Source organism: Anser brachyrhynchus (genome assembly GCF_964034855.1).
Source record: "Anser brachyrhynchus genome assembly, chromosome: Z".
In the NCBI taxonomy this organism is placed as follows: Eukaryota; Metazoa; Chordata; class Aves; order Anseriformes; family Anatidae; genus Anser; species Anser brachyrhynchus.
This window is the reverse complement of record NC_137697.1, coordinates 73,101,248-73,127,383: the sequence shown is the minus strand read 5'-3', so window position 1 is coordinate 73,127,383 and position 26,136 is coordinate 73,101,248. Positions and strand designations below refer to the sequence as shown.

Genomic DNA, 26,136 nt, shown 5'->3' with positions numbered 1-26,136 from the left:
ACATAATTCTACCAAGCATAAACCTGATAAAACCAATCAAAAGACTTCCATAAATTGCGATTTCTGTTGGAAAAATTCTTCAGAGATATGGATGTTATGGCAAAGAACCAATGACAAAACAGTTTCTTATATAACCTTTCAAGAGCATCACAAACAGTTAAGCTATAAATATATATATATATAAATAAAAAAAAATAGTTTTTTTTCCAAAATAAAATAATTTAAAAAAAATGCAGTATTGAACCTACTAGATATTTGAGCTTTATCCTTTTTGTCATTTCTTCTACATCTTATTTTAAAAAATAAGGTTTTACCAAGGCATCTTAAACAACGGTCATTTTACAGTCTTCTTCAATGTAAAATCATATAGAGTCCAGCTATTGTGTTAAGGAGACATAGTCATTATAAAACTCAACAGTTCATCTCTACTTCAGGAGTTTCTGTTCTGAATACCCATGGAATTGAAGCTGCATACACATGTACAATGCCATCAGCTAAAAAACAGAATGCAACTGTAAAAATTACATCAATTTGCATCACAGATTCTGTAAAATGGATAGAAAAAATACTATGATATGCTACGAAAGCCTGTAAAAACCCTTCCCTCAAAGGAGGTTCCACCTTTGGACACAGCAGAATGCATTAAACTTTTTTAGCTGACTACACTGTACATGGCATTGTTAATTGCTACAGACTAATGGAATGTTAAAATAATCTAGTGCTTCGTTTAGGACTAGTAATGCATGGAATGGAAGCTGTGAAATTAAAATGCTTGTTTCACAGATAGCTGAAGTTAAATCAGTGACGTGGCAATATTAAATAAGAAAACTGGAACTTAACCATCATGAATCTCAATAGGAAAGCAACAGTTTCATATCATTCTTACATAGAAATTAATTTCACCCCAAACCATATCTATACGACTTTTCTAATCATTTTTATCTTATACATAAAACTTTTCTGATCATTTTTTAATGGATAGAAAAATAGACCTACCAATACTTAGTAAGTTGCTGTCTAGATAAAACTTGAACTTTGCATGCTTCAGTGATCCAGGAAGCACCTCCAGTATATTCTAAGGGTGTTACACCAGTGTGTTATGACAAACCGTCCATTGTGATGGACTGCAGGTCTAAAAGGCAAAATCTTACCTGTATCATTGCCTGTGATTTGAATAACATACAATCTTATGTCAGTTCCACTATCAGGGTGTGCAGTAGAAGGAGACACCTCTTGAGGTTGTAAAGCCTCTGTGGCCTCCTTCACTGTGGGTGGTGCAGTAGGTCGTGCAACTGCAGTAGCAGTTGATGATGTGAAATATTCCTTATCAATTTCTGGTTCTACCATCTTTCCTGTCAGATCATCTTCAGCAGTGGCTTTACTGGGAGAAATAGATTCCTCAATTATTACGATGTCACTGCTGGTTACCTCCTCCTCTTCCTCAGGAATGATACGTGGTGACTTTTGAGAAACAAAAGGTTGGGATGCTGATGTAGGCTGAATTTTGCCTACAGTGCTAATAGGAGATGTAGTTATATCACTGAGAATTGTTGTCTTCTCTGTTGCACTAGCTGAAAATGTAACTGTTTTGATTTCTTCTGGTTCTTCTGACATTCCTGAACCTTCCAGAGTCTGATTTGGAGAAGCTCCCAAAGTCAGAACAGTAATGCTTCCTGCAGTAGAACGACCTGTGGGCATCGTATGAGGGGGCAGCACAGAACCCCAGCTCCCTACACCTCTCTCTTCTTCCATGGTGGGGGTTCCTCTGCTTTCGTACGTTCTTGCTTGTGTACCAGCTGTTACGGGCATCTCTTCAGTGACCTTCTCTTCTTGATCAGTAGCAGTCTCAGTGTGGGGAGTCACAGTGAGATGCAGGGACCTGGTGCTAGTTTCAACAGGTCCCAGAACTCTTCCGTATTCTGTGAGCTTTACTGCTGTCACTGATACTTCTGTTGCTATATATGTCTCACCATAGGCTGAACCTGTTTCGACATGTTTTTCCTGAATGGTTGTTTGGGATGATTCAGATCCTGTCGTTGTCTTTTGTTCATGCATTTGGACAGATGTCATAGAAAAGGTAGACTCCGTGGCAGTATCTGGTTCTTGATCTTGATCTTTCGTGGTGAGTTCCTTCAGGAACACTTTGCTATCTTTTGCAGTTGTATCTGTTGCTTCTGTATGAACGCTACCATCAAAAGGAGTCTGATCAGTAACTTGCATATCTCTAGTGACCTCACTATCTACAGTAACTGGAACTAGGGAAGCATCGTGTTCTTTCTGTGTCTCCACCTCTGTTACTTCTGTAAACATAAATGATTCCTGTGTCCCTCCAAAGCCAACTGATGTTGTTCCTTCCCTGTCTTGAAGTGTTACCAGTGATTCCTCCTCAGTCGATGTCTCAACCCCCATCTGGTCTTCCTCTGTCACTGTGTGTTTTGAGACCTCCATCACAGTAGAGACTTCTTCAGCAGGTGTCGCTACTGATTTCTCAGTAGCCTTTGTTTGTTCTATTTCTGGGGTAGGAATGGATGTTTTCAAAATATACCCTGATGTTTCATCTCCTTCGTGCTCAGTCACCTCCGTGACTGTGGGCACAGCAGTTGGTAATACAGTACCACCTGAGGAGCCAAAAGGCATTCCTGTTGCACTGCTTTCACCCATTGATATTTTAGATACTGTGGTCATTTCCAAATCTAAAGAGCCGCTTGTGTGGAAGACATCTGTAGTACCTTTACTCTGATCAAAATCAGCTGATACAGCTTCTTCATCACTTTTTGTTTCCATGCTTGTCTCAGTTTCATCTGTTACTGCTGACACTGGAGCTCCTGGATGCTTTGTATATTCTGTCATTTGCCCTGGAGATGACGTAGGCTCCATTCCAGAGATATCGTCTTCTGTATCTAACTCAGTAATTCTCTTAGTATAAGAGGACTCTTCTGTCATATAACCCTGATCTTTATCTGTCTGCAGCCATGTGCCAGAACCTGGAGGAGCATGTGTGAACTTCTCACTTGCAAAACGTCCTTCAGATTCTGCTGTAACAGAAGCAGGAACAACAGTAGTGACATAAGGGACCTTAGTATCTATTGTTCTCATTTCTGGCTCCTTTGTCTTTTCCTGCTTTTCTAAAACATCTGATCCTTCTGTTTGCTGAGATGAGTGAATAACAGAAGTGATGCCTTCTCCAAACTTCTGCGGGGAAATGGTACTTCCTGAGAAAGCAGAGGGTTCAGATCCTGTATGGTTGGCAGTCGATACAGAAAAGGATACAGGCATTCCAGCTGACACGGTGTGCTGCACGTCTTTTAAGTCCTCTCCGCTTCCTTCAGCTGACGCTTTGTTATCAAGCACAGTTGCAGAAGAACTAAATTTAATGAATGGAGTTGACTCATCTGCTGTAGAAGATTGTCCAGTGGTTACTGCAAGCTTATCTATGAGTGTCTCTGATACAGCAGGCACCTCTGACTCTGGGACGCTACCAGTAGCCGTGCCAGAAGCTCTATCAGGCATAACGGTGTACGTGCTCTCTCTGCCCTCCCCCTCTGTAGTAAGATCATACTGATCAGTGAACAAAGCTTTAGGGATTACAACAGTTGTGAGTTTCTTGTCAGATTTTGCTTCCATTGATTTTTTTGTGGGTTCTCTTGTTGAGTGGGCACCCAGATACATATTCGCTTTTGTTAGTGAAACTGAAGTCCCTGTTCTGGGAAACTCTCTCTGAGAAGTCGGTACCAAGCTATCTGTAGCTGTCATCACAGGACCCACTTCTATTTGTTCAGTCTGATTATCAGCATCATGTTTTTGTGTGTCTCCTGTTTCAATATCTTCCCACGAACCAGTGGAACTCTTAGCTACAGCTGTGCTATCCTGAAAAATTACAGAGGTCAAGAAAGCGTCCTCAGTGCTTTCAGACCTACCTTGTTCCTCGGGCAACTCTGCTTCAGAGTAAGTGTGCTCCAGTTCCAAAGCTGCAGATGTGCTCTCTGTTAACCTAGGTGAAACATCATATTCAGTCCTTCCCAGTGTATCGTAAGGGCTTATTTTGCCATCTGTGACAGTCTGAGGTAGAAGGGTGGTTAACTTAATGTTCTCCATAAGCACCTCCATTTCCCTTTTCTCCTCAGTCACATCAGTAGTCTTTTCTGTATCTTCTTCAGTCTCTGCGGTTGTTTGCTCCCAGGCAGGGGCCTTTGTTTTGGTGACAGACACTTCAGTAATCGAAGTCTCAAAAGCAGGAGGTTTAACAGTGACTTTAGCAGATGATGGTTTCTCACTGTCAGTTTTCAGAGCTGTGATCTGCTTAATGGTTGTAGGCTCTGTTACGATTTTCTTACCTTAAAAAAAGAAGAAAAAAAAATGTTAAGGAACTGTTCAGTAAGAACACAAACATTATCTTAATTCAGTTTGCATGTTCCTAACAAAATGTTACAATGAGAAATAATATAAGGTAAAAAACTTTAGACAGCTGTTGAGCATATAACAGAGCTTTAAATGACAACATAAAGGACCATATTAAAAAGCTGCAGGACATCTAACTTAATGTCAGATGAAATGAGAACAGAAGCAGTATTCCGTTTAGTCATTTTTTATGTAATTACCCCTAGAAGTCCTAATATTACACATATATCCGTGAAATAGCTAAGTACTTATCAAGGAATGTAAAAGTTTATTTCACAATGTCATGAATGAGTGGTACTGTAAATCTGTGGGTTATCTTCAAAGATTTCTTTACCATACAACTCAAATGCATAAAGAGAGTAAAATATCACTTTTGTTTATTTTCAGCACATAATTACAAATCATAAAAATAAACCCTCACAGGAGTGAGAGCATGCTTAAGCAACAGGAACAAACATGCCGTCAGAAAATACTGTATTAAAATGCCACAAAAGCTGCTGCCTTGCTTTTAAATTACACAGAGAAATTTAGATTATGGGTAAAGGTGAGAACAGTAAACCATAGGACCATAAACTTAGTACTGTAATGATGTTGATCTCTGGAAAACACTTCAAAGATATGCATCTGAACCTCCTCCACAGAGAAAAGTGCTTCTTGGGGAGTGTTGAACATGAAAAGGCAGAGTTGAATCTTCTGAATGATGGGAGCAGAAAGGGTGTCGCTACGCTAGATAGCTAACAAGACACAAAGAAAGCAGAGTCTTTCTTGTGAAGCAAAGTGCGATGGTTTGAAGAATCCTGCTACCCATTCAATGTCTTCTCCTGATACAGGTTTCCACCCCACAGGAGGAAGAAATGCATCCCACTCCAAAGTCTGATATCGGACTTAAAACTCTGAAAAAAGTGAGTTTGTGCTCAGAAAACAAGATTAACTCAGGAAAATCCCAAGGTGGAAACATCTTCCCCTCTTCCAGTTCTTCCAGATCAGTCATCTTCAGAAGGGCAATGGGTATGGACAAGTGGAAGATGTGAATGTCAAAGATAAGTGCTGTTGATTGCCAAGTGACCGAGAGTGAAAAGCCTTACATGGATGACAGTTAAAAGCAAAATATGGCACTTTAAATCACACCAAGTATATGAAGAATTCATTAAACTGGTTGTGTGTAAGAGAACTAACTGCTTACCAGAGAAAGACACAACTGTATGTATAGCATCTTTCAAAAGAAGATATTGTTGAATATCTATTTGAGCTAATAAATTTATTCCTCTAAAATGCAGAAATCAGACCAGATACAGTATTTTATGAGACAATCCTGAAACCAAGGGCTCCTTACTATTGCTGTGAGTAAGTAAAAGAGATCAGGAAACTCTGCCTAATGTAAGGTATGAATACTAGTCTGTTATTGCGGAAAAGTGTATTCTGAAATTGTATTTTTACTGCCTGGCATACATGATGGCCTGGCATCCATACATGGATGAAGATGTTCCAGATAATGCAGCAGCCTCTGACTTGGAAGTTATGTAATGCTGGGAAAAGTAAAGTAGTTAATAGTATGCACAAATAACAGAGCATAAACAAAGGAAAAAAGTTAGGAAGGCTCAGCTGAAGGCATATATTTGTAAGAGAGTTTATGCTCAAGCATACCCAGTATGTATGCACAGATCAGTTACTTTCACACAACCATGCCTAATTGCGTGGTTCTTTGGTATTGTAGATATGGATGCTGCATGCATAAGTTAGGGTCACACAAATATTTGTTCAGTTTCACACACCAAACTTTGAAAGTGCCACCTTTGCAAGAGTGCTATTTGATTTACCCTGACGTAGACAGAAGCGGCTTGCTAGATGCTGTCTGCTTAGGATTTCTAGAAGAATAGGTGGATTTACAGAGCAGTGAAATGAGGAAAAAGAACTTTCCTGAAAGAGCAGTCGAAGTGAAAAGTAAATTGTGAGGCTAGAAAGGTATGACGTCGCTGCTTTTAAAAGTGGTAGTTTTCTTTGCCAGCAGAAAAAGGAATGGATTCATTCCCTACTATATGTCAGATCTTTCTTGTGCATGCATGTGGCTTTATAAAGGAGATTCAGCGTCTTATATATATATATATTATTTATTTGTTTGTATGTTTGTTTTGTAGGTTAAAACATTCAGTTGAGCAAGAAGAAGTAAAGTTCTTGAAATCCCACTAAGTAAAGCACAGCCTTAACAGTGGTTTTTGAGTCTTGAGTTTCTACAACCTGAAGTGACTGCTTATCATCGCTCATGCGTTATTTGAGTGTGGGACGGTGCTCACATAATCGAAAGTTTAAACAGTACTGTGCCTTACACCGCTTTTCATTGCTGAGTGCACCGGGCTGGTTTAAGCCACAGGGTTTCACCTCACAAGCAGGGAGTGATAAGTAGGTTAGCACTGCTTTGCTGAGTGGTAGTTGGTAATTGTTACTCTTCTACAGAATCCACAGGCTTGTCTTACAGCTCTTCCTTATGGCAAGGTGGGAAGCAGGCAGCATATAGTCCTGTATCATCCTTTCTAAGCACACGATGACTTTCCCTAATGCAGACCAAATTTGCCTTCCAGCCAACATTATTTACTCATTCAGTGTCCAATTACCACATTTCAAGGGATGATGAACGTTACCCTTCAAAAGAATATTGTTATCTAATACTATTCAACAAAGCTACACAAAAATGAGGGCACGAATAAATATTTTATTATCTGTGAAGAAAAAGGTAATTTTATTTCCTCACTGCTGGGAAATTGTGTACACTTACAACCATTTAAATAACTTCCCAATCTCCTGGAAATGTTTGAGAAACCCAAAAGTTCACAGGTGTATGCCTAAGATACCTGTTGTTCATATGTCATTATCTGCTAATTATTTGATAAAATAGGTGTATGCATTAATGGAGTTAGTCTGACCAAATACAAGTGCATTGATTCAGTAAATATTAATTCATATATTGGTTTAAGAAAAGTATATATGTATTTTAAAGAGTTTATCAATAAACAACCAAATCTCTTCTATGCAAGTGGACGGGCAATTGCCAGTATGCAAAGAGGAGTTCTGGTTCAAATCAACTTCTGGACCCCTAAAACTGCCTCACCATAAATATGATGTATAAGGCTTTTCATAAACATCATTCAGGTTCTCAAACTTTTTTTGAGCAAATTAAAAAAAGATGCTTCTTCATGAAGAAATCTATCATTTTTATTTTTTTTTTTCCGTGAGAAATGAGAAAAGCAAAGACGAGGTTGCCTTTTTAATAGGCTGACCATCAGTTTGAACTGTTATCCTCTCCACCCAGATGTTTTGTATTACTGTACTCCTTGCATCATGCATGCAATATGCTATCTCCTATGTCATTCTTCTGATACAAGACAAGGCAAATTTTCCTAACAAAATTCATGAACATATTAGAAGCAAGAAAGCAAATTATCTCACCAACAGCTGCTCATATCAAAGACTATTATGTAGGTTTTTAATCTACTCCTTTTATACTGAACAGCCTGAATGAAGTTGGTTTTGGATGCAGTATATGGTTTGACAGAGATACTATATATTTTAGTTCTCTGTTTATTTATTTTATGTTTTCACCATGCAGCATTTTCTTCCTTTTCTCTCCCACCATTGTTTAACTAAGGATTTAAAATAATGGAGCAATATTAAAGCTTAATATTTTTTCAATATTTTCAGGAAATCACACTGCACTACTTTATACATGGTTTCACTTTGCAATTACCAAATAAGGATTTTAATATGTTCTATGCTGTTTAATAATAATTTCAGGATATCTGGGTGTACTTTCTGGAGGAGAAAATGCTTATTTTAAAGATTACATATATATGTTATAACTTTTATATATACATTTTCAGCGTAATCAATTCCACAAAATGTTAACCATGTGTCTAAAAAGAACCACTTGAGCAGTTCCTTTGCACTCAAAAAAATTGCTTGTGTGTTTACATTTAGGAATGTACTTAAGAACCTGGATGAACATAGTCCCTACAAATAGGAAAAAGAAAAAAAAAAAAAAGGAGATTATTTTGAGTCATTGCCAACACCCAAAACAATTAAAAAAAAAAAACTTTTAAATCACAACAAGACCTGGAAATACTGAATTCTTTCTGTGGATCCTAGCAGCCAAAATAAACTCTTCCAAAATATCACTAGTGTTGAAAGAGTCAAAATTAATGGTTCAGCGTCTTCCACTCACTTTTAGCATGATGTCTACACTAGCAGGCTGATTCATTGATTTCATTTTAATATATTGTTACACGTCCATTCCTGTTTGCTGCTTTATTAAGTTTGTTCTGGGTGCCTGTCCCTTCCCTTCTACCAGCCCTGGTGGAGAGGACAGCCTTCAAAGTTCCCGTGTCTCTGCAAGCTATGCAAGCTGGAGTTTAACTTACTGGACAAGCCTAAGAGTAAGACCAGATCAAAACAGTAAAAAATAAAAACTGGTCCTCTGGGTTACAGACTGAGCTAGAAATTTGTCATTATCACACTTACTCAGTACCCCCTCTCTCGTTCATTTCAGGAAGCAGAAGGGTAGACAGGGGATGTGGAGTTTTGTTCATTTCACATGGGATGTGTGAGACCGTAAGGAGGCTTCAACATCTGATACTGCAGCTATACAGTTTCCCCATAACTCCAGGCACATACTCCCACTTACCTACACTGTGTTTTGACATCAAAACATGAGCCAAATATAATGAGAAAAATAATGAAAAATCCAAATGCAGTATCCTTCTCTTTTTACACAATATGTACAAAACCAGAGAAACTGAATGGCATTTTTAAAAAGAGTGATAATAATTAAAAAAAAATAGCTAGCTAGCAGTCTACCTAATTTGCAAGAAAAACTTAAAAACAAAAAGAAAGATTATGCATCTTCATCATAGTACTGGCTAAGGTTCCTTTCTGCCAGCTAAGAAAACAGAAGAGGCAGCAGCACTATGAGCTCTGTGATCACAAATCCTGTTAAATGAAACCACTTGCTATTTCGTAACATCTGAAGTCAGCTGGTTAAAGGGGGAAGGATGTTATCTCCCAGTTTCCCCATATGTAAGTGTTGTTCTGTGAACAAATTATAACCTGCCTATCTACAAAGAACAATAGCAAAAAGCATTTCTCTTTCATGTTATTTATAATGAAACTGCCAAAAGAAGACAAAATACAGGTGAGTCTCCTTAGTCAGCTCTTCCTAATGAAATATTTGTCCCAGCACCAAATAGAAGCAACAATCTTTGTCTTCTGAATGCAGTAATAATAATAAATGATGGAAGAATGAAGAGAGATGAGGTTGTCACTTGGGTCAGGAACTGACACCAAAAATCTTGCTGCTTTGCTCTCTCCACCTATTGTGAAAGGAGAAAAATTATCCCTGTATCCCCTGAGTTACACAGTTCCAACAGCAGTGAGCACAGGTAATAAAGAGCAAAGACTATTTATTTTTCCTCCACTTAAATACCTAAAGAGTGGAACTTTTACCTCTCCCCTTTGTTGCTCCTAATCCCATCCTCACTTTCTGGTCCTTTGAGTGATCTGAGGGAATGAAAGAAAAATGCCTGCCACCGTGTCCCCTTTTCCCCACCCTTTCCCCGAGTTCACAGTGTTTGCCCTCAGGGTCTGCTCTCCAGGAACCCACCTGTGAAATCACTCAGAGAAATGCATGTTCACTTTCTCTGGCAAAAAGCACATCCTTCTGAAGCTATACCTCCTGAGCCACCTAAGGGCTGCAGCTGGATCATGTTTAGGGGACTTGGTCCAGGGGGCTGACTGATAAACCAAGTTCTCTGTCTTCATGCTTCACACCATGCCATCACCTCCTCCTCCTCCTCCTTCTATGGGCCAGGTATTAGTGAGGTGTGTGGCACAAGTTGAGGCCTTCTTGCCCATTTTCAGTATGCCCTGCATGGCTTCTCACAATCCCTCCACCATGTGAACATGGCAGGGTGGCATAAGAAACATACTAGAAGCTGTTATTGCGCATAGCCTTTAGGATGTCTGCCTGTTGCTACAGACCCTGCAGAGAGCTTTGGGAATGTATTCCTCCTGCACTTGGTCCGACTTCTGGAGATCTCTGTGGCTATGTAGGTCTCACCAAGCATATGTGGGAGAAGAATGGAAATCCACCACCTCAGCAAAATAATAAAAGCCAGAGAATTGTTGCGTGCAGGTAAGACCTCACCTCTACTGAGAGGAAAGGGAAGCATAAGCAGAGCCAACAGCCTTGCATACTCTATGGTCAGTGCCATCACCTTCAAATGCTTGCCTTTCAAAGGTATTTTGTCCATCCTGATATTGGACTGAGCTGCGAAGTGGTGGAGGACACTGGCTTTAATATTCTTACTACTCTACTGTGCTACTCCTAAGATGAACTTTTTAAAAAAATTTTTTTCCTCAGATTTACAATATTGTTTATGGAGTATCACCGTGCCTAATGTCTCCAGCATTCTGCAGTCTTTCCCAAACTGATCAAAAATGCACAGATCTGCCCTAATACTGTTCCCAGCATCAGGCTGGAAATAATCTCCTCATCCAGGAAATAGCTGGGACACGTAGCTACCGACGGTTGTTGTGGAGAAGGATAGATCTGCCTAGTTATTCAAAGTTTTCCAAATTAAGTCACATGCAGCAAAAGGGAGGACAACAATTTTTCTGCCAGTTTTTGAGCTATGCCTCAAAAGTTTACCCTTTCTGTTGCCGGACAAGTCAAGCTCAGTCGATGTTTCTGGGCAGCAGTTTGTGCTTGTGGTGGCTCATGCTGGAGGACTTTTTTCTCTTTCCCCATTTCAGCAGCCTGCATACCAAAACACTGCTTTCAAGTCACCTTAGGTTACAAAACCCCACATCCTAGTGAGAATTGGCAAGAAACAGAGGGTTCAGGTTGAAGAGGTTATGGGGTGGGCAGAGGAGAGGCTTGCACAGAGACAATTATTTTCCCCTTTGGTCTTGCAAAGTCCTGGGCTGTTGTGTATTACAAAGGCTGTTGTTTCCTTTCTAACCTTTGTGAAAATGCACTCTGATTTTGAGCATTAGACAGACAAAGCAGCCAACAAGCAGGCCCCCAGTCATGAGCAGCAGATGACTCAAAGCCGCTCTTGATGAGGCTGTATTAGAGCAATCAGAACAACATGGACCCCATTTGTGGACAACCACATGCAGCATCTGTCTCTGAACTGAAATTTTCTAATCTCCAGCTAGAATGAAATCATACATAAAGAGAAATGGCAAAGGTGCATGCAAAAGAAAGTTGAAATGAAAGGGCAAATCTGAAACAAAATGGTCAGTCCAGAGAAATGACTCCAAAATGGTAGACACATGTTTTGAGTCAAGCAAAAAATGTTTTGCTGAGAGGTTCGCCAAAATCAATACAGGTCCATGGAAGTATTCAGCTTTAATAAACCAGTTTTTCTCAGCAAAACACAGATTTATTTTTCAAAACTTCAACCAATTCTCTGTATGTAGTTCATCTAGTTCAGTTTTGCTGTAGGTATGTAAGACAAAAGCCATATATATATATTGCTTTGCATTTCTGTGCACAATAGTGCATTCCTGGAGCACAATTTTTCTACAGATACTGCAGTACAAAATGCCTAATCCAACATCTGTTAAAGTCTGTGGCAAGGTTTAACCTGATGAATTTAACCTGATGAGATGTAGGATAGGATAGGTGACAGGATTAAATAGCCTATAGCTCTATGCAGCAGCTAAACATTAAGCAGGTACCAATTAAAAATGAAGTATTCTTTGCTGAAACTGTTTTGTTCTCTTATAAATAAACACCAGTGTTCCATGACTGTTCCACCTTTAATTCTTTTTAATTTTTTTTTTTTTAAATGTGAATAGAAGTCCTGCATTTTCACACTTGAAAAACTTTTCCTCTGATGATGACCTCCAAGGAGCTTCGAGTACTTAATCATGTGTCCAACCAGAAAGTTTTTCAAGCCTCATCAGATACATGATTAGGTACCTCTTAGAAAAAAAGAACTAAGAAGTCTGGCAAAAGTCATGGAGGGATGAGATGAAACACACAGATAATGTTTCAGAAACTCAGGGCCATGTGGTTTCTGTAGAGTCAAAAAATCTGTGATCAAAGTGAAGAAGGTTTTTATTTTTTAACAAGATTTTTAGATTTTAAATCATGTATCATTAGCCTGGGCCACTTTTATTTTCCAAAAGTCAAGACACTTTGCACAGTGTAACTCTGTAACCAGAAAACAGCTGAGGTTAAAATGCTGAACTTAAATGTACTGTTAAATGTTGTCCAGGTTGGCTGTTTTGTTGAAACTAGTGTCTACTGTTTTTAATTCACTGCTCAAGTTACTGTTTTTTAATATATTTTGATCACTATGACTCCTTTTTAAAAGTAGTTCAGATTTTCAAAACACTGATTGAGGTTTCTTTTAACTGTGATTTAAAATTAGTGTTTTGTAATTTTCCATCAAAGAGACTTTAAATCACAAGATAGGAGTGAAGACTTTAAGGAGGTCTGAAGAAAGCCCCTTTCTTACCTGCAAGATTAATCTTTGTAATGATTAAAACAGATGCCTGCTCTGCTACAGACCTATTCCTTCAGAGTACGCGTAAATTTGAGTGCTAGACTCATCCCTTCTGAGGCTGGGCGGCGTTTGCTTTGGTGGCCTTACTCAGAGAGTATAGTCTTACTCAGCACGAGTAAAAGCATCAGAAATGGGTCTTTAATCACTGCCACTGCACTTCAAACTAAACGTGCAGCATGTGGCCAGAGCACTTGAAGCTGGGTCAGTGGGAACTTCTCTGGCTTTCACAGGGAGGCAGAGGAAACCGTACAGAGACGCTGTAAAAACTGAGGGCAGTGCATGAACATCTGTGCTGCAGACTCTCGGCACTGGTGCTACCTGGATAGCTGGCTTTGACCTTCCTCGCCCACAGAGGCACTCACTGTTTTTCCTTTCAGCAGACCATAAATGTATGTAGCCACCTCCCTCTTTTATTCTTTTTCAGCCACAGAGGTGTTCTGCTGGTATGATTGGGTACACAGGTGATGAGGAAAGTACAAAGGTGTAATGTGAGACACCTAATGAGCACAGCAAGAGCTATCAGCACTGTATTGAGAATAACTGTAAAGAATTCACAGTATCACAAATCTGTGATACTGTGATACTGTGAATCAGGTCTTGGAGAGGACTGTTTTGGCACTGTAGGAACCGCTGCATAAAACTTCATACTGAGTTAAAAGCAGTCAGAGCTGATAGAGGATTTCATGTGTTATGTTACTACACTGAAACACTGAAATATTGGGAAGAAATCAGGAATACTGAAAATACTGAATATTGGGAAGTGATAGAGAAAACTTCTGGATCAAAGATGACTTGAAACAAGGACCTAAAATTCAAGCTAAACTGCAGAGTTTTTTTCTCCCTCTTTCTCTGCCCCAGAAAAGGGAGAGGGTGGCTTGCTCTGCAGCCACTGTTCAGACAGCTGTCTGAGATGTGAAAGACCAAGACGCTAGGCAGTACGTCTCATTACTCACTACATGCATAAATCTTATACCAAAAGCAATGAAGAATAATAGCTGGTTGCTGTGAGATCCCGAGCACCTTCTGAGAAGGAGAAAGTTATCAAAAAATTCAGAAATGTATGGCAGACAGGCTTCCTGAAGGAGGGTATATGGTTCAGCGTTGTACTTCTGCTTTTCCTTGCACAAAAGGAGGTGTACTTGGCAAAACCTGAGTCATCTAACAAGCAGCGTTTAAATAAGTCTGATGTAATGTTGATTGCAATCAAAATTGCTAGAGAGCAAGCCTGCCATCTACTAAATTTTGTTGGTTCTGTTTTCTTTTTTTTTTTTTTTCTTTTCTTGTAAAATGATCCATAATCATAGTCTGTCTACTTCTTGGGTTGCAAACTGATGACATATTTATTTTCTGGGTAACAAGGGCAACAGTTTTCAGAAAGAGCAACCCAATTCTTAACAAGGATGTTTTTAGGACAAATGGTATATTACTAATTTTTTTTTTTAAGTAAAACTCCGAAAGTACTTTGAAAAGGCACATATTGTTTGGAAGGGGTGAAATTCACTCACACTAATATGTTGAAAAGCTGGAATTTGTCCTACCTACGGACTAGATTATAGGCAAACCACAGTCCCCCTACTTTGACTTTTAGAGGGTCTGATGAATGACATCCCCTTTAGTCAATTTTACTCACAACACTTATAGATAGTCATAGACAATTTTGGGAAGGGACAGAAGGAGTGATTTGACAAAATTCTGCTCTGCAGATTAAAGCACACACTCCTGAACGTAACCAGTCCTTATTCCTTCATGCAGGTTCTTTGAGGTCCACTAGGACTACTTCCACATAGAATCACAGAATATCCCGAGTTGGAAGGGACCCATAAGGATCATCAAGTCCAACTCCTGGCACCGCACAGGTCTGCCCAAAAGTTTAGACCATGTGACTAAGTGCACAGTCCAATCTCTTAAATTCAGACAGGCTTGGTGCAGTGACTACTTCACTGGGGAGCCTGTTCCAGTGTGTGACCACCCTCTCGGTGAAGAACCTCTTCCTGATGTCCAGCCTAAACTTCCCCTGCCTCAGCTTCACACCGTTCCCGCGGGTCCTGTCACTGGTGATAACAGAGAATAGATCATCTGCCTCTCCACTCCCTCTCGCGAGGAAGTTGTAGACTGCGATGAGGTCCCCCCTCAGCCTCCTCTTCTCCAGTCTGAACAGGCCCAGTGATCTCAGCCGCTCCTCATACGTCTTACCCTCTAGGCCCTTCACCATCTTCGTCGCTCTCCTGCCTTCATCGCCACATGCAAAGTTTTGCAACATCTAACTCCCAAGCAATAAAGAACAACAAAAAATAATAATTTAAAATCTTGCAGGTAAGAATGTGTGAGAACAGTCAGAGCACAACATTACACCAGATGTCAGGATTTGTTCTTAGGCAGTAAGGTTCGCTCATAAATGAGCCTTCAAAGCCTGAGTTGGAAAGATCTGTGGCTGCAGTTTGCTCATCATCCACAAAAATAGGGACAGTACACGATGCACATTTGAAGCACTTGTGACTGATAAAACAAGTCAAAGGACTGAGACCCCTACAAATTCTATTTTCTTAGTTAAAGACCAACTCAATACAAGTCGCCTTTACTCCTTAATACCAATAGTACCATTTGCAACCAAAGGAACTTCATCAGAGAGGCATCCAGGGAAATTCTTGAGTAGTCCAACTTCCTTATGCTGCTGAGAAGGCTGCAAGTCTCCAGATGTTTAGCTGGGAAGACACACTCTAATCGCTTAGATGTGACCCACCTTCCAATAGAATCAGTGTCCTCTTGCATCAGGAAGAGTCCTGTGATGGAAGGGATCTTGAAGGACAGAAACAAGGTGATGGGTTCCTCTGCTAATAGACAGAGTTAGCTGGTCTGTGATATTTGAAAGGCCTACACAGCAGCTGACATTGCACATCATGATATGCATGGAAACGTTATCTGGAGGTGTAGGGGAATTGGAGCTGTAAGTAGTCATCACTAGTGGCAGAAGGAAATGTAGGAGGGATGTTCTGCAGGAGGCTGGGCAGATGAGGCCAGGACCACCGTGGTAACGTAAGAAGCATGGTCAGTTCTATGAAGGCCTAAGAGACCTGCAGGGATCTACAACTATAATGAAGAGGTAAGATGATGTTATAGGGAAGAGAAGCTCGGCTTTACTAGAAGCTGGTGAACCTTCTGGGACAAATGGAACCTGTTCAAGAAGTGGCTGCACCATAATAGTAGAGCCAGGCTGCTAGTATAGAAGATGGAAGAGGTTACAATGCAATAGTTAACCCCAAAGACAAAGGAAAGCTGACGGGCATGGAGGAGGTCTGGATTAGATTGATGCAGTCTACTATGTGGATGTGGCAAATATTGACATGTCTCTGAAAACACCAGGAGGAACAGAAGCGGCAGTAAGAAAGGCAATTTAGAGCAGTGCCGGTTGGCCAACACATTAAACATTACGTGAGTAATTATAACTACTTTAGAAGCCTAAAATATATGGCGTGGCAAAACGTCTTGAATCCAGCGATAGCCCCAGGTTCACTGGCATCTCAGAGACCTGAAAAAGGCCTGGCTTGTATGCAGTCTGTAAATAGCCTCTCTTACTGCCATCACTGGAAGTAGAGCATCAGGCTAGATGACAATCATGTATCTGGTCAAGTACATTTCTTCAGTTCTCATGTTCATTGACTTTACACAGAAGAAACCAGGGTGCAATCAGGCACTGAATTACGTATTCCACAGTCCCAGGCTAATCGTGGATATGGTGTGTCACTCCACATAAATACAACAGTACCCAGGCTGAAATCTTACCTTAAAATTTTGCCTTTATCTGCCAATGTTACTTTAAGACATTTGTTTTAGTTTGGATTTCCTCTATTATTATTTTCAAAGCCATACTGATAAAACAAATTTTAAAGACTGATGTGCACCGCAAGAACTGAAACAAAACATAGATTAAATGCTTTTCAGGGTTAGAGTGGTGAGTGTACTGAAAATTATAACTAAAAAAAAGCTTACGTTCATAGCAGTAGGCATCAAACTTGCTATCTGGGTAAGGAAAGCCTGTTTGGTTCTCATAGCGATACAGGGTTCTCACCCCAAGTAAACCTCCACCACACTGGGGCCTAGCCACCGAGGCAGGGTAACGAACACTTCCATCCGCCAGCCAGCCGTAGTCACACTGGTCAAAGCCATTCCTCCAGGCAACATACAGGTTCCCAACAGAAGCAAGGACACCGTCTCGTTTCCGACACAGCTCTTTAGCTTCCTCGAAGGTGAGCTTCTCAGGAACGGAAACATGAACAACTTCGTCTAGAGGAAGAAGAAAAAGATAACAAAGACTGAGTATCAAATTCTACGATCAAGTCAGCTTAGCTCCCCTCTTCCTGTCCTGTAAGTTTGCTTTCAAATTTTGCTTGATCAGTTTTTTGCTTACCCTTTTATTCAAAAAAGCAGATATTCAGAAAATCAAAAGTCTCAGATTTCAATATGAAAATGTGCCTACCTCAAAGCACAATCATTTTTATACAAACATTACGCAATGAGCTACATTGTGGTTGGAGATGGGGTCCCTCCCCCAGTCTCTAGGCAGAGGTAACAGGAGCCTGGAAGTTCCTCTGTGGCCTCTGTTGGAGTAGACTTTGTGACTCAACTGCGCTGATTAAATCCAGTCCAACAGAATTTACTTTCTCATTAAAACAAATCCCTTACATCTGCAAGACTTTTACCTGACCTTTTTAGTCGTCACTAGAATCTCACTTGAGACACACACACAAAGCAAATGCTCTTCACTGCTGCTGCACAGCAGCTTTGAATGTTGCATTTACATCAGTCTTGACCTTGCCCCACAGGGAACACAGGTGAGGGAATGCACTAGGCAAGCTGTGTGCACAAAGCCCTTTTTGTGTGAAAAGCTGAATTAATCTAGACTGCCCCTAGTATAATTTAGTTTCCATGGAACAGTAATTTGAAAATAATAACTTCTCAGTTGGAAACTGAAACAAAACAAATAGCATGTCAAGTATTTTACTTCAAAGTCAAATTGCCATTATGCAGTTGGATCTGTTGCCTTGTTCATCCAAACACTATAAATGAAATCAAGGGTCTGATGTCTGTGTCCTGGGAATGAAGTAGTAAGCTGACTCCTTTCTAGCTTTTGTTCAGGCTTCAGACCTAAAATCAATGTGTTCAGCTGTAGAAACAGAGCAAATTCAAAATATTTGTTACCAGACGGTACTTCTCTTCCCCATCCCTTGTATGGTGGACCAGAACACAATGGAGAGCACTGCTAATTCATACCGGACATGCAATCTACCATACCTCAGCAGTGGTCTCAAGGTAACCTAGCAAAAGGCAGACAGACTACATCACCCCAAGCACTTTCATTCACATCAATATTACGCTTGTTTCGGGCTTGAAAGGAATGCAAGTGTGAAAGGAGGCAACATGCCAATTTTCTTTTTCCTCCTAGGTAAAAACTCTGATTTGTTATTACAGCTGTAATATCAATTCCACCATGTAAGTTTCTTTATACATGCTGTAGAGAGTGTCCAACTTAGAGGTAAAGTACTGTAGCTACTGAGGGACAGAGCACATCTATAAGGCACACTTTAAGATAAGGAAAGTGAAGAATCATTCACCTCTCAGAAGTGCCAGAGTGCTTCATTCAGCTCTCCAGACCATAAAGACAATGCACTTTTTTATTAAATACTTCTGCAGAAGACAGCTTTTTCTGCATCAAGGGGCAGATCTGGTATTATGGCCAATAAAGAAAGGTGGATGCAGCTATCCCACAACACTATCCCCATGGCAAGTACCATGCAACAGTGGAGCACAGAGAGACCTCTCTAAAGCAGCCCCTTCTGTTCTGAGGACCCTTCAGCCATGCAACAGTTATGGTGTATATGGAAATTAATAGTTAAAATTGTTGCAATTAAAAAGCAGATAATATCAATCCAGGTAGACAGTAAAATAAGATAAGGGAAATAACATATTTTATAGGTTTTCTCCCAACAAATATGATGCATCAAAAATAAAATAACATCAAAAAATCCCACAGCGTTCTTTCTGAGAGAAACTTACTGAAGACAAAGGAAAACAGTTAACAGTGTAAGATTAAAAACAAGGAAATTTTCCATCAACTAATCCGGATCACTGCCTCCAAATTAAGCTTGTGCATAACATAATTGAAGTTGCGGATTTTTATTTCTCTGAGATGATACCTGCAATCTGTTAAAGCAAGGAAACGTAGCGAGCAGTTTTGTCTTGCTATGAGATTTCAAAACACAGGGTTCAAACTGTACTTTTTTAGAGTATTTTGCAGAGAACTTACCCATCCAAATTGCACAAGAAGATTTTTATACAAAAATATACCTTGAATTTGCCTTGGAATGTGCTTGTTTATGCAATACTGATAGTAGAGCAATTTTAAAAGAGGGGTGGCATGTCTTTCTTTATACTCAATCTATTCTACTGAAGCATCAGCTATTTATTTTGTTCATCTCTTGAAGTTGGCTGCTCTCATGCAGACACCATCTTTGTCAAAGGGTGTTCTACCAGAAAAACTAAATGATTAAAACACCCACATGTTTAAGAAAATATACAGTCTAACCAGAACAGTCCAGCAAGTAAAGTCCAAAGTCTTTTTTTTTTTTCTTTGCCACTCATTTGGTATTTTAAAAATAAAAAAGTGAGGATAAATTCACAAGGAATGCAAAAAGGTACCAGAGCGATCAGTAAACTGCTTTTATTGCCAGTCCATCATATACCAAGTAAATATTCATGTATTTCAGGAACGTTGATGACAAAATAAAGGGTAGAAATGTGTTAAAACATAGCAGCTTGCAGTTGTTCTGGTTAAAGAGTGGTATGCTATGATTCCAGAATTCCTATTTAAAAGCAATCCACTGAAGTGCAAAAGTCAGACTCCCAATAGCAGGAATTTATCCTAGGAGATATGACTCTGCAATTTGGCTGTCCAGTATGAAAACAAAATAAATTTCTATACGTTTGTTTGAGTGTGCACTTAATATGTGTGATAATTGTTGGCACAAAATGTAAAAAATAAAATAAAATAAAGTATGGGTTTAATAAAGGCCCTTCAATGTAAATTTTCTGCAATCTTCTTCCAAAACCACATTACAAAAAAAAAAATATATTAAAAAAAGGTTTATGTTTACTGTCAAGCACTTGAGAAGAAAGAAGCTCTCAAGATGCTTCATCAACTGGATACCATCAATTTCATTTGCAGCAGCCCAAAAATATGTGATGAGCAAGTCTACACAATCTTTCCTGCACATCTCACCTTGAGCAGACTATGGTCTCTGCATGCATGCACACTGCATGCACAGCAGACAGCACTTCAGGAATATACTCGCCCAGAGAGCACAGATGCAATTTGTCAGAACCTACTGTTTGTGTACACCAGTGCAATCACTTGGAATGTAGAGGGACGTAAAAGGTTTGTATTTCCTAAAACCAGCCTTATGCAACTGCAGCTCATACAGAATTCCCCCATCCATATGATGAGATATGTTGCTATCCAAGTCACCTTTCTGACATGATTAGTGTCCCACAGCAGTGTGGAAATTCAGTTCATAGTATGTAAAAAGAGTGCTGGTCCTAATTCTCTGAACAGGCATTTAATCCACGTAGCCTGTAAAAATAACTCCTGTTTTTGGCAGCACAATGGGGTCCATATTTAGCAAGAGGATTGCTCCTATCAATCTTTTAGAGTGTCTTTATGATGGTATCTGAAAGCACCTCCATTCCTCAACCAAAACACTAGGAGAGTACCCCAGAGAAACTCAAAGAAATGTTGATAAACAAATGGTATAGCCACAAACACCAGAGCAGGGCAGATTTTTTTATTTTTTTTTTAATGTTAAAATCTATCTGCAATGTTTTTATATCTGTAGTCCACTCCAAGGAACTTAGCAGTGCTATGCAGGCAAACCCCAGGGCTTAGACCAGCAGATGGAGAGGAATTAGACCTACAGTTCCAGGGGGCAAAATGGAGACCATGACAATGTTTAGACTGCAGACGATAAAGTAACGTGTATTATTCCTGGTCACTGTTTAATTTCAAGTTTCAGGTCAATTGCCCAGTCGTGGTGGTCAGAGTAGTTGAAGAACCCCCAGGACTTTCCAGTTACATGGGTTTGTTTTGCCTGGTTAAAAAGGACACCTGACATGTCTTTTTCCCCTCTTTCCTTCTCCCCTCTCTTTCAAATACATCAAGCTAGATGAAGAAGCCAGCTTTTTCCCTTGAAGACAAAAGCTGATTCAGCCCTAAGGAAAAAAACTTAAGATCCAAAGACTTATCAGCTAGTTTTATAGCAATCTTCATTCCTTTGAAGGTTATTTCACTTATTCTCTCTCATCAAGAGACATCTCACTGAGCTGGGCATGTTTGTAGGTGTGAATTTCATGAATCACACATCTTAAAAGCAAGCACAGAAATAAGGGCAGGCTAGAACCATAGCCAGGGGTCAATACACAACATGTATTGACTAGGGCAAAAGTAATGAATCTAGCTGTAGCCCTCCAGCACAGACCTCACCAGTAATTTCTTTTCCCATAGATGAAACCGCAATTAAGGGATTGGTGTGTTGCTACTTCCTAGAGGAGCTTTTTGAGCCTGGCTATGTGGCAATCTTTCCCCAGAGCACAGCATCATCCCCTCAGCTTCACATGCCATCATGCAGTGTGCCAGGATCAACCAAATGAGGTACAAGTTCCTGACACCTGGCAGCTGAAGGTATCACTTGCAAGTGATTTTACACCTGACATGACAGAGATTTTAAAGATGTTTGAAGGATTCTACGAAACTACACAGACATTTAAGAGAGAATATGTGAGTTTCTCACTGAATGCTTTTACAGATCTGGTAACACACCAGCTGGTGTTGATGGTGGCTGGTCAACCACCTATGAAATGTCCTCCTTATCAGCCAACCCATCTGGAGAAATGACCAGAAAACCCTTGCATTTATTCCCCCTTTTCACCCATTTTAATCTCCCTGAGTAACAAGACCCTTCATTATTACTGTCCAAACTGGCACTCAGCAACACAAGGAAGAAGTGCTCTCACGTGGTTGGGTGCTCAGATTCTACAACCTCCACTGCTTTCAGTGTTGCCTAAACAAAGGCATAAAGAAAAATCAAGGGAATCCAGATGGATATTAAATTCACAGAACACTAATTACCCACAAGAATTTCCATTTTCTCCTTATTTCTTTCTATCTTTGGCCAGAAGGCCCTTGCAAAAAGGCAGCTGCAGTCACCAACAGGACTATCAGACTGTTTGTGTACCAGGGAAGAAGAAATACTGCCCGCATCAATCCCACCTGTACACACATACATGGAGACATCGGAGACCACTACCCTTGTCTTGCTTACTCTGGAAAAAAATGCACATATATACCTGGGCCAAGATGGACCTGAAAAGTTTTATCTGTCTTCACCACAGGCAGTGTCCTCAGAGGCTACATACAGTTAACTTGTTTATTAATCTAGCTCATGCCTCAGCCTTCCTCTCCCAAGCTGCACAGACAAGATTTGTTGTCTCAACTGCACTTCTATTCCTCTGTCCTGCTGCTGTTAAGGGCTGCTTCTCCGACACACCAGGCTGGTAAAGAGGTATCCTTAACAAAGTCACAGATTATAGTGAAATGCTCTTTAGGAAAGGAAAACCAGGAAACCCACTTTGGATGTCCAGCTTCATTCAACTGTATTCTTTAGAGACAACAGACAGAGCTGTGCTGCTTTGAACATTTTGGCACACAGACCTGAGCAGCTAGGTTCAGCTTTAAAGCAGAAGACTAGACAAGTTGAAGAAGTCTTTTTCTCTCACACGTTAGAACAAGTTAGTCGATTCCTTTTGATACACATCAGTAACAATTTAGCTTTCCTGATTGTCTTGGGTCTGTTTTATGCAAAACTATATGCTGAACAGGAATCCATTGCACTTGACAGGTCTGGAAGGCTACGCTTCTCCCACAGGTTTACCCTCAAGCATGATGAGTAGCTTGGCAACTGCTATACCCTTAGATAGCTCTGCTGTAGTTGCAAAGTGTCACTGTGTAATACAAAGGGGAAAAATTAACTTTTTTTTTTTAATTTTTTTTTTCTTTTGTGCTTCACTCTCACAAAAAGCATTGAGAAGTCATGATTTTTGGAATTCCCTAAAGACAAGTTTTGTCATATTCTGAGCTCAAATACCACCTTGTGCATAAAAAAGCACCATGGCATTATTTCCTGTTCAGTCTCCTCTAACTGGGATCCAGTGGAAGCCAATGCAAAAACTGTGACCCTATCAAAAGCCAAGAACTGAGAAGAAAAGACCATTTTCTGCGTGTGCTTTTTTAAAAATTTCATTGTTGCTCTGGAATCAGAATGGGCTCTCGAGAAGATCTTTAGCTGCCCAAAACACAAAAGACACTTCACACCTGAAGCTGTATTTTAGACTATGACTTTTTAAATTGTTATTGTTCTCACACAAATTTCCATGACAATAGCAAAAATGCATGAGACTAAGAGGAAAGTATTTACAGGACATCTGGTTTTGTTTTTTGATTTTTTCGTTTTCTTCCCCACACTCACTGGGGGGCTGAAAATGGTGTATGGAAATAAGACTTTATAATCTTCCCAACAGCTAATCCAAAATAACTTTCTTAGCATGACTCCCCATCTGCATATTATATATATGCTTATTAGACATATATGGCTTCTAACTGGCTTTGGCCAGAAGATGATGCTGCATGGAGTAGTTTGTGCTTTGGCTCTGCAGCATGCTCTCACGGCTCCTCACTTCATCAGTGGGCTTTGGCAAGCAGATTTCACTTTGTCTCCATTTCTGACATCACAGCAGTGTCAAATGAATCACATACACCCTTATCTGAAGACAGAACCTCCATCCTCATCAACCACTTCCTTTCAAGGGAGTATCCTGCAGAAGACACTGGTGCAGACACTTTTCAGTTGGAGGTGTGAGGAGAACCTCAGACTTATATCCAAACATTTGGAGCTGAATTGCTTTAGATTAAGCTCTTTATTAATAAATCACCTCCTGCATTTAAAGGTATTCTAAATGTTTTTTAACACTTAGTACAATGAAATATGCAACGAAATATAATGAATGTAGAATCAGTTTGTAGTAAGAGCCTATGCCCAGTACTTATTTAATGATATATTGACTCTACATTCTTATTTTTATCATTAGGAGCTCAGAAATTTAAAATCCTTCCCAGAAGTATTCTCCCATGTTTTTTAGCAAAACTCAAAATATTTTACACATAATTGTGCAGTCTATAATTTCTGTGGCTTTTCTCAGAGCAAGGAAATGGCAAGACTTAGCCTAGACAACTGGTTTTAATTTAAGCTAATTTTTTATGTTTCAAGGAGAAATCCATGTCTCTGGCTAACTTTGTGATTTCATGTGGCCAGAAAGGAAGAAAACTGAAATGGTGTTGCTCCTACAAATCCTCAGTGTAACTACCCAAATAAGTACTGTAAATTCAATACACATTAATGCTGTGTATTGAGAGTATTCTTACCACCATTTATGGCCTTCTGGGGTAACAATATCTCTAATACTGGCCAACAGACCATTAACTGTTCAATGACTTCCATGATGACATCTTATTATGGCCCAAATTTTGATATCATTAATCAAACACCATCTTATTCCATGAATAGTCATCCCACTGACATGAGCTCTCCAAATAAGGACTTATTTATCACAAGTAAGTCTATTAGATTTGGCATAGAATACAATGCAGATATGAACTTTCAAATTACCATGGGAAAAAAAAAAATCATGTCTAAGCACAGCTCTACAATATGCTAAGTGGGCTCCATCAAACAAGGAGTGACCAGCAGGTTGAGGGAGGTGATTGTCCCTCTCTACTTTGCCCTGGTGAGTCCCCACTTGGAGTGCTGCGTCCAGGTCTGGGATCCCCAACAAAAGAAGAATGCGGGTCTGTTAGAGTGGGTTCAGTGGAGGGCCACAAAGATGATCAGAGGGCTGGAGCACCTCTCCTAAGAAGAAAGGCTGAGAGAGATGGGGATCTTCAGCCTGGAGAAGAGAATTGCAGCTTTTCAGTGCTTACAGGGGGCTTGTAAAAAAGATGGAGAGTGACTTTTTCCATGGGCAAACAATGAAAGGACAAGGGGGAATGGTTTTAAACTAAAAGAGGGGAGATTTAGATTAGAGGCTGAGAGGAAATTCTTCACTCAGAGGGTGGTGAGGCACTGGAACAGGTTGTGCCCAGAGAGGTTGTGGATGCCCCACCCCTAGAGAAGTTCAAGTCCAGGTTGGACGAGGCCTGGGCAATTTAGTGGGTGGCATTCCTGCCCATGGCATGAGGTTGGAACTAGATGGTCTTTAAGGTCCCTTCCAACCCAAGCTTTCCTTTGATTCTGTGATTCTAAGTACCAGTAGTTATTAATGAACTGCTGACAGTACAAGAGAAGGATTACACTTTGCAGAATCAGCCTTGGTTGGGTGAACAGGGAAATCATAAATTTGACAGAAACTTAAGTCTTGAACTGCTAAGTCTTCTACCAATGGATGAGTGTGCTACAATACAACAGAAAAAACACAGGAGCTATTTTTATGCGATGTTCACTTTCTAATAACTTCTGTTGACTTTTTATCTGTCTTCTGTGGATGAGTGGTTGCAAAGTGTAATCCCACTGATGTTATGTAACTTCAAACAAGTTCTGCATTTAAAATTATCATTTGTTCCTACAAAGACTGTTTCCGCTATATAGACAAAGCCATCTTGGCTCCACAGCTCTTTCTTAAAAAGAAAGTCTGGCTCAGAGGTGCAGGTTTAAGTGAAGGCAGTGGAAAAAAAAAAACTATCCTGCATTATACCATGACATGGTACTGTTTCTTTCTAACACTGCATCTGTTCCTCTTCATCCAAAGAGAATAAATTAACTCCCTTGCATGTCAGTATAACATGCCTACAGCATATATCAATAAAACTAGGACTCCTTATGACTTCTGGAAATTATTTTCTGATTTGAGTTCATTGAAAACTTCTGCACAAAGAGCCATAAAAGAGAAAGAGAGAAAGAGAGAAAGAGAGAAAGAGAGAGAGAGAGAAAGAGAGAGAGAGAGAGAGAGAAAGAGAGAGAGAGAGAGAGAGAAAGAGAGAGAGAGAGAGAGAGAAAGAGAGAGAGAGAGAGAGTGAAAG

At 39.9% G+C, this 26,136-nt stretch overlaps 1 protein-coding gene across 4 annotated transcripts in view; it reads right to left on the bottom strand.

Moving 5' to 3' along the window:
• The window catches only part of VCAN (versican), a 117,337-nt gene that overhangs the window by 57,928 nt on the left and 33,273 nt on the right, over window positions 1-26,136 (bottom strand). For 3 of the 4 annotated variants that reach the window (XM_080573581.1, XM_080573582.1, XM_080573583.1), the window contains exons 7-8: window positions 16,950-17,243; window positions 1,152-4,334 (exon numbers count right to left, since the gene is read on the bottom strand). In XM_080573581.1, coding sequence (XP_080429707.1) covers window positions 1,152-4,334; window positions 16,950-17,243 — 3,477 coding nt within the window. The remainder of the gene's footprint in view (window positions 1-1,151; window positions 4,335-16,949; window positions 17,244-26,136) is intronic. The other variant, XM_080573584.1, reaches the window with a different exon arrangement.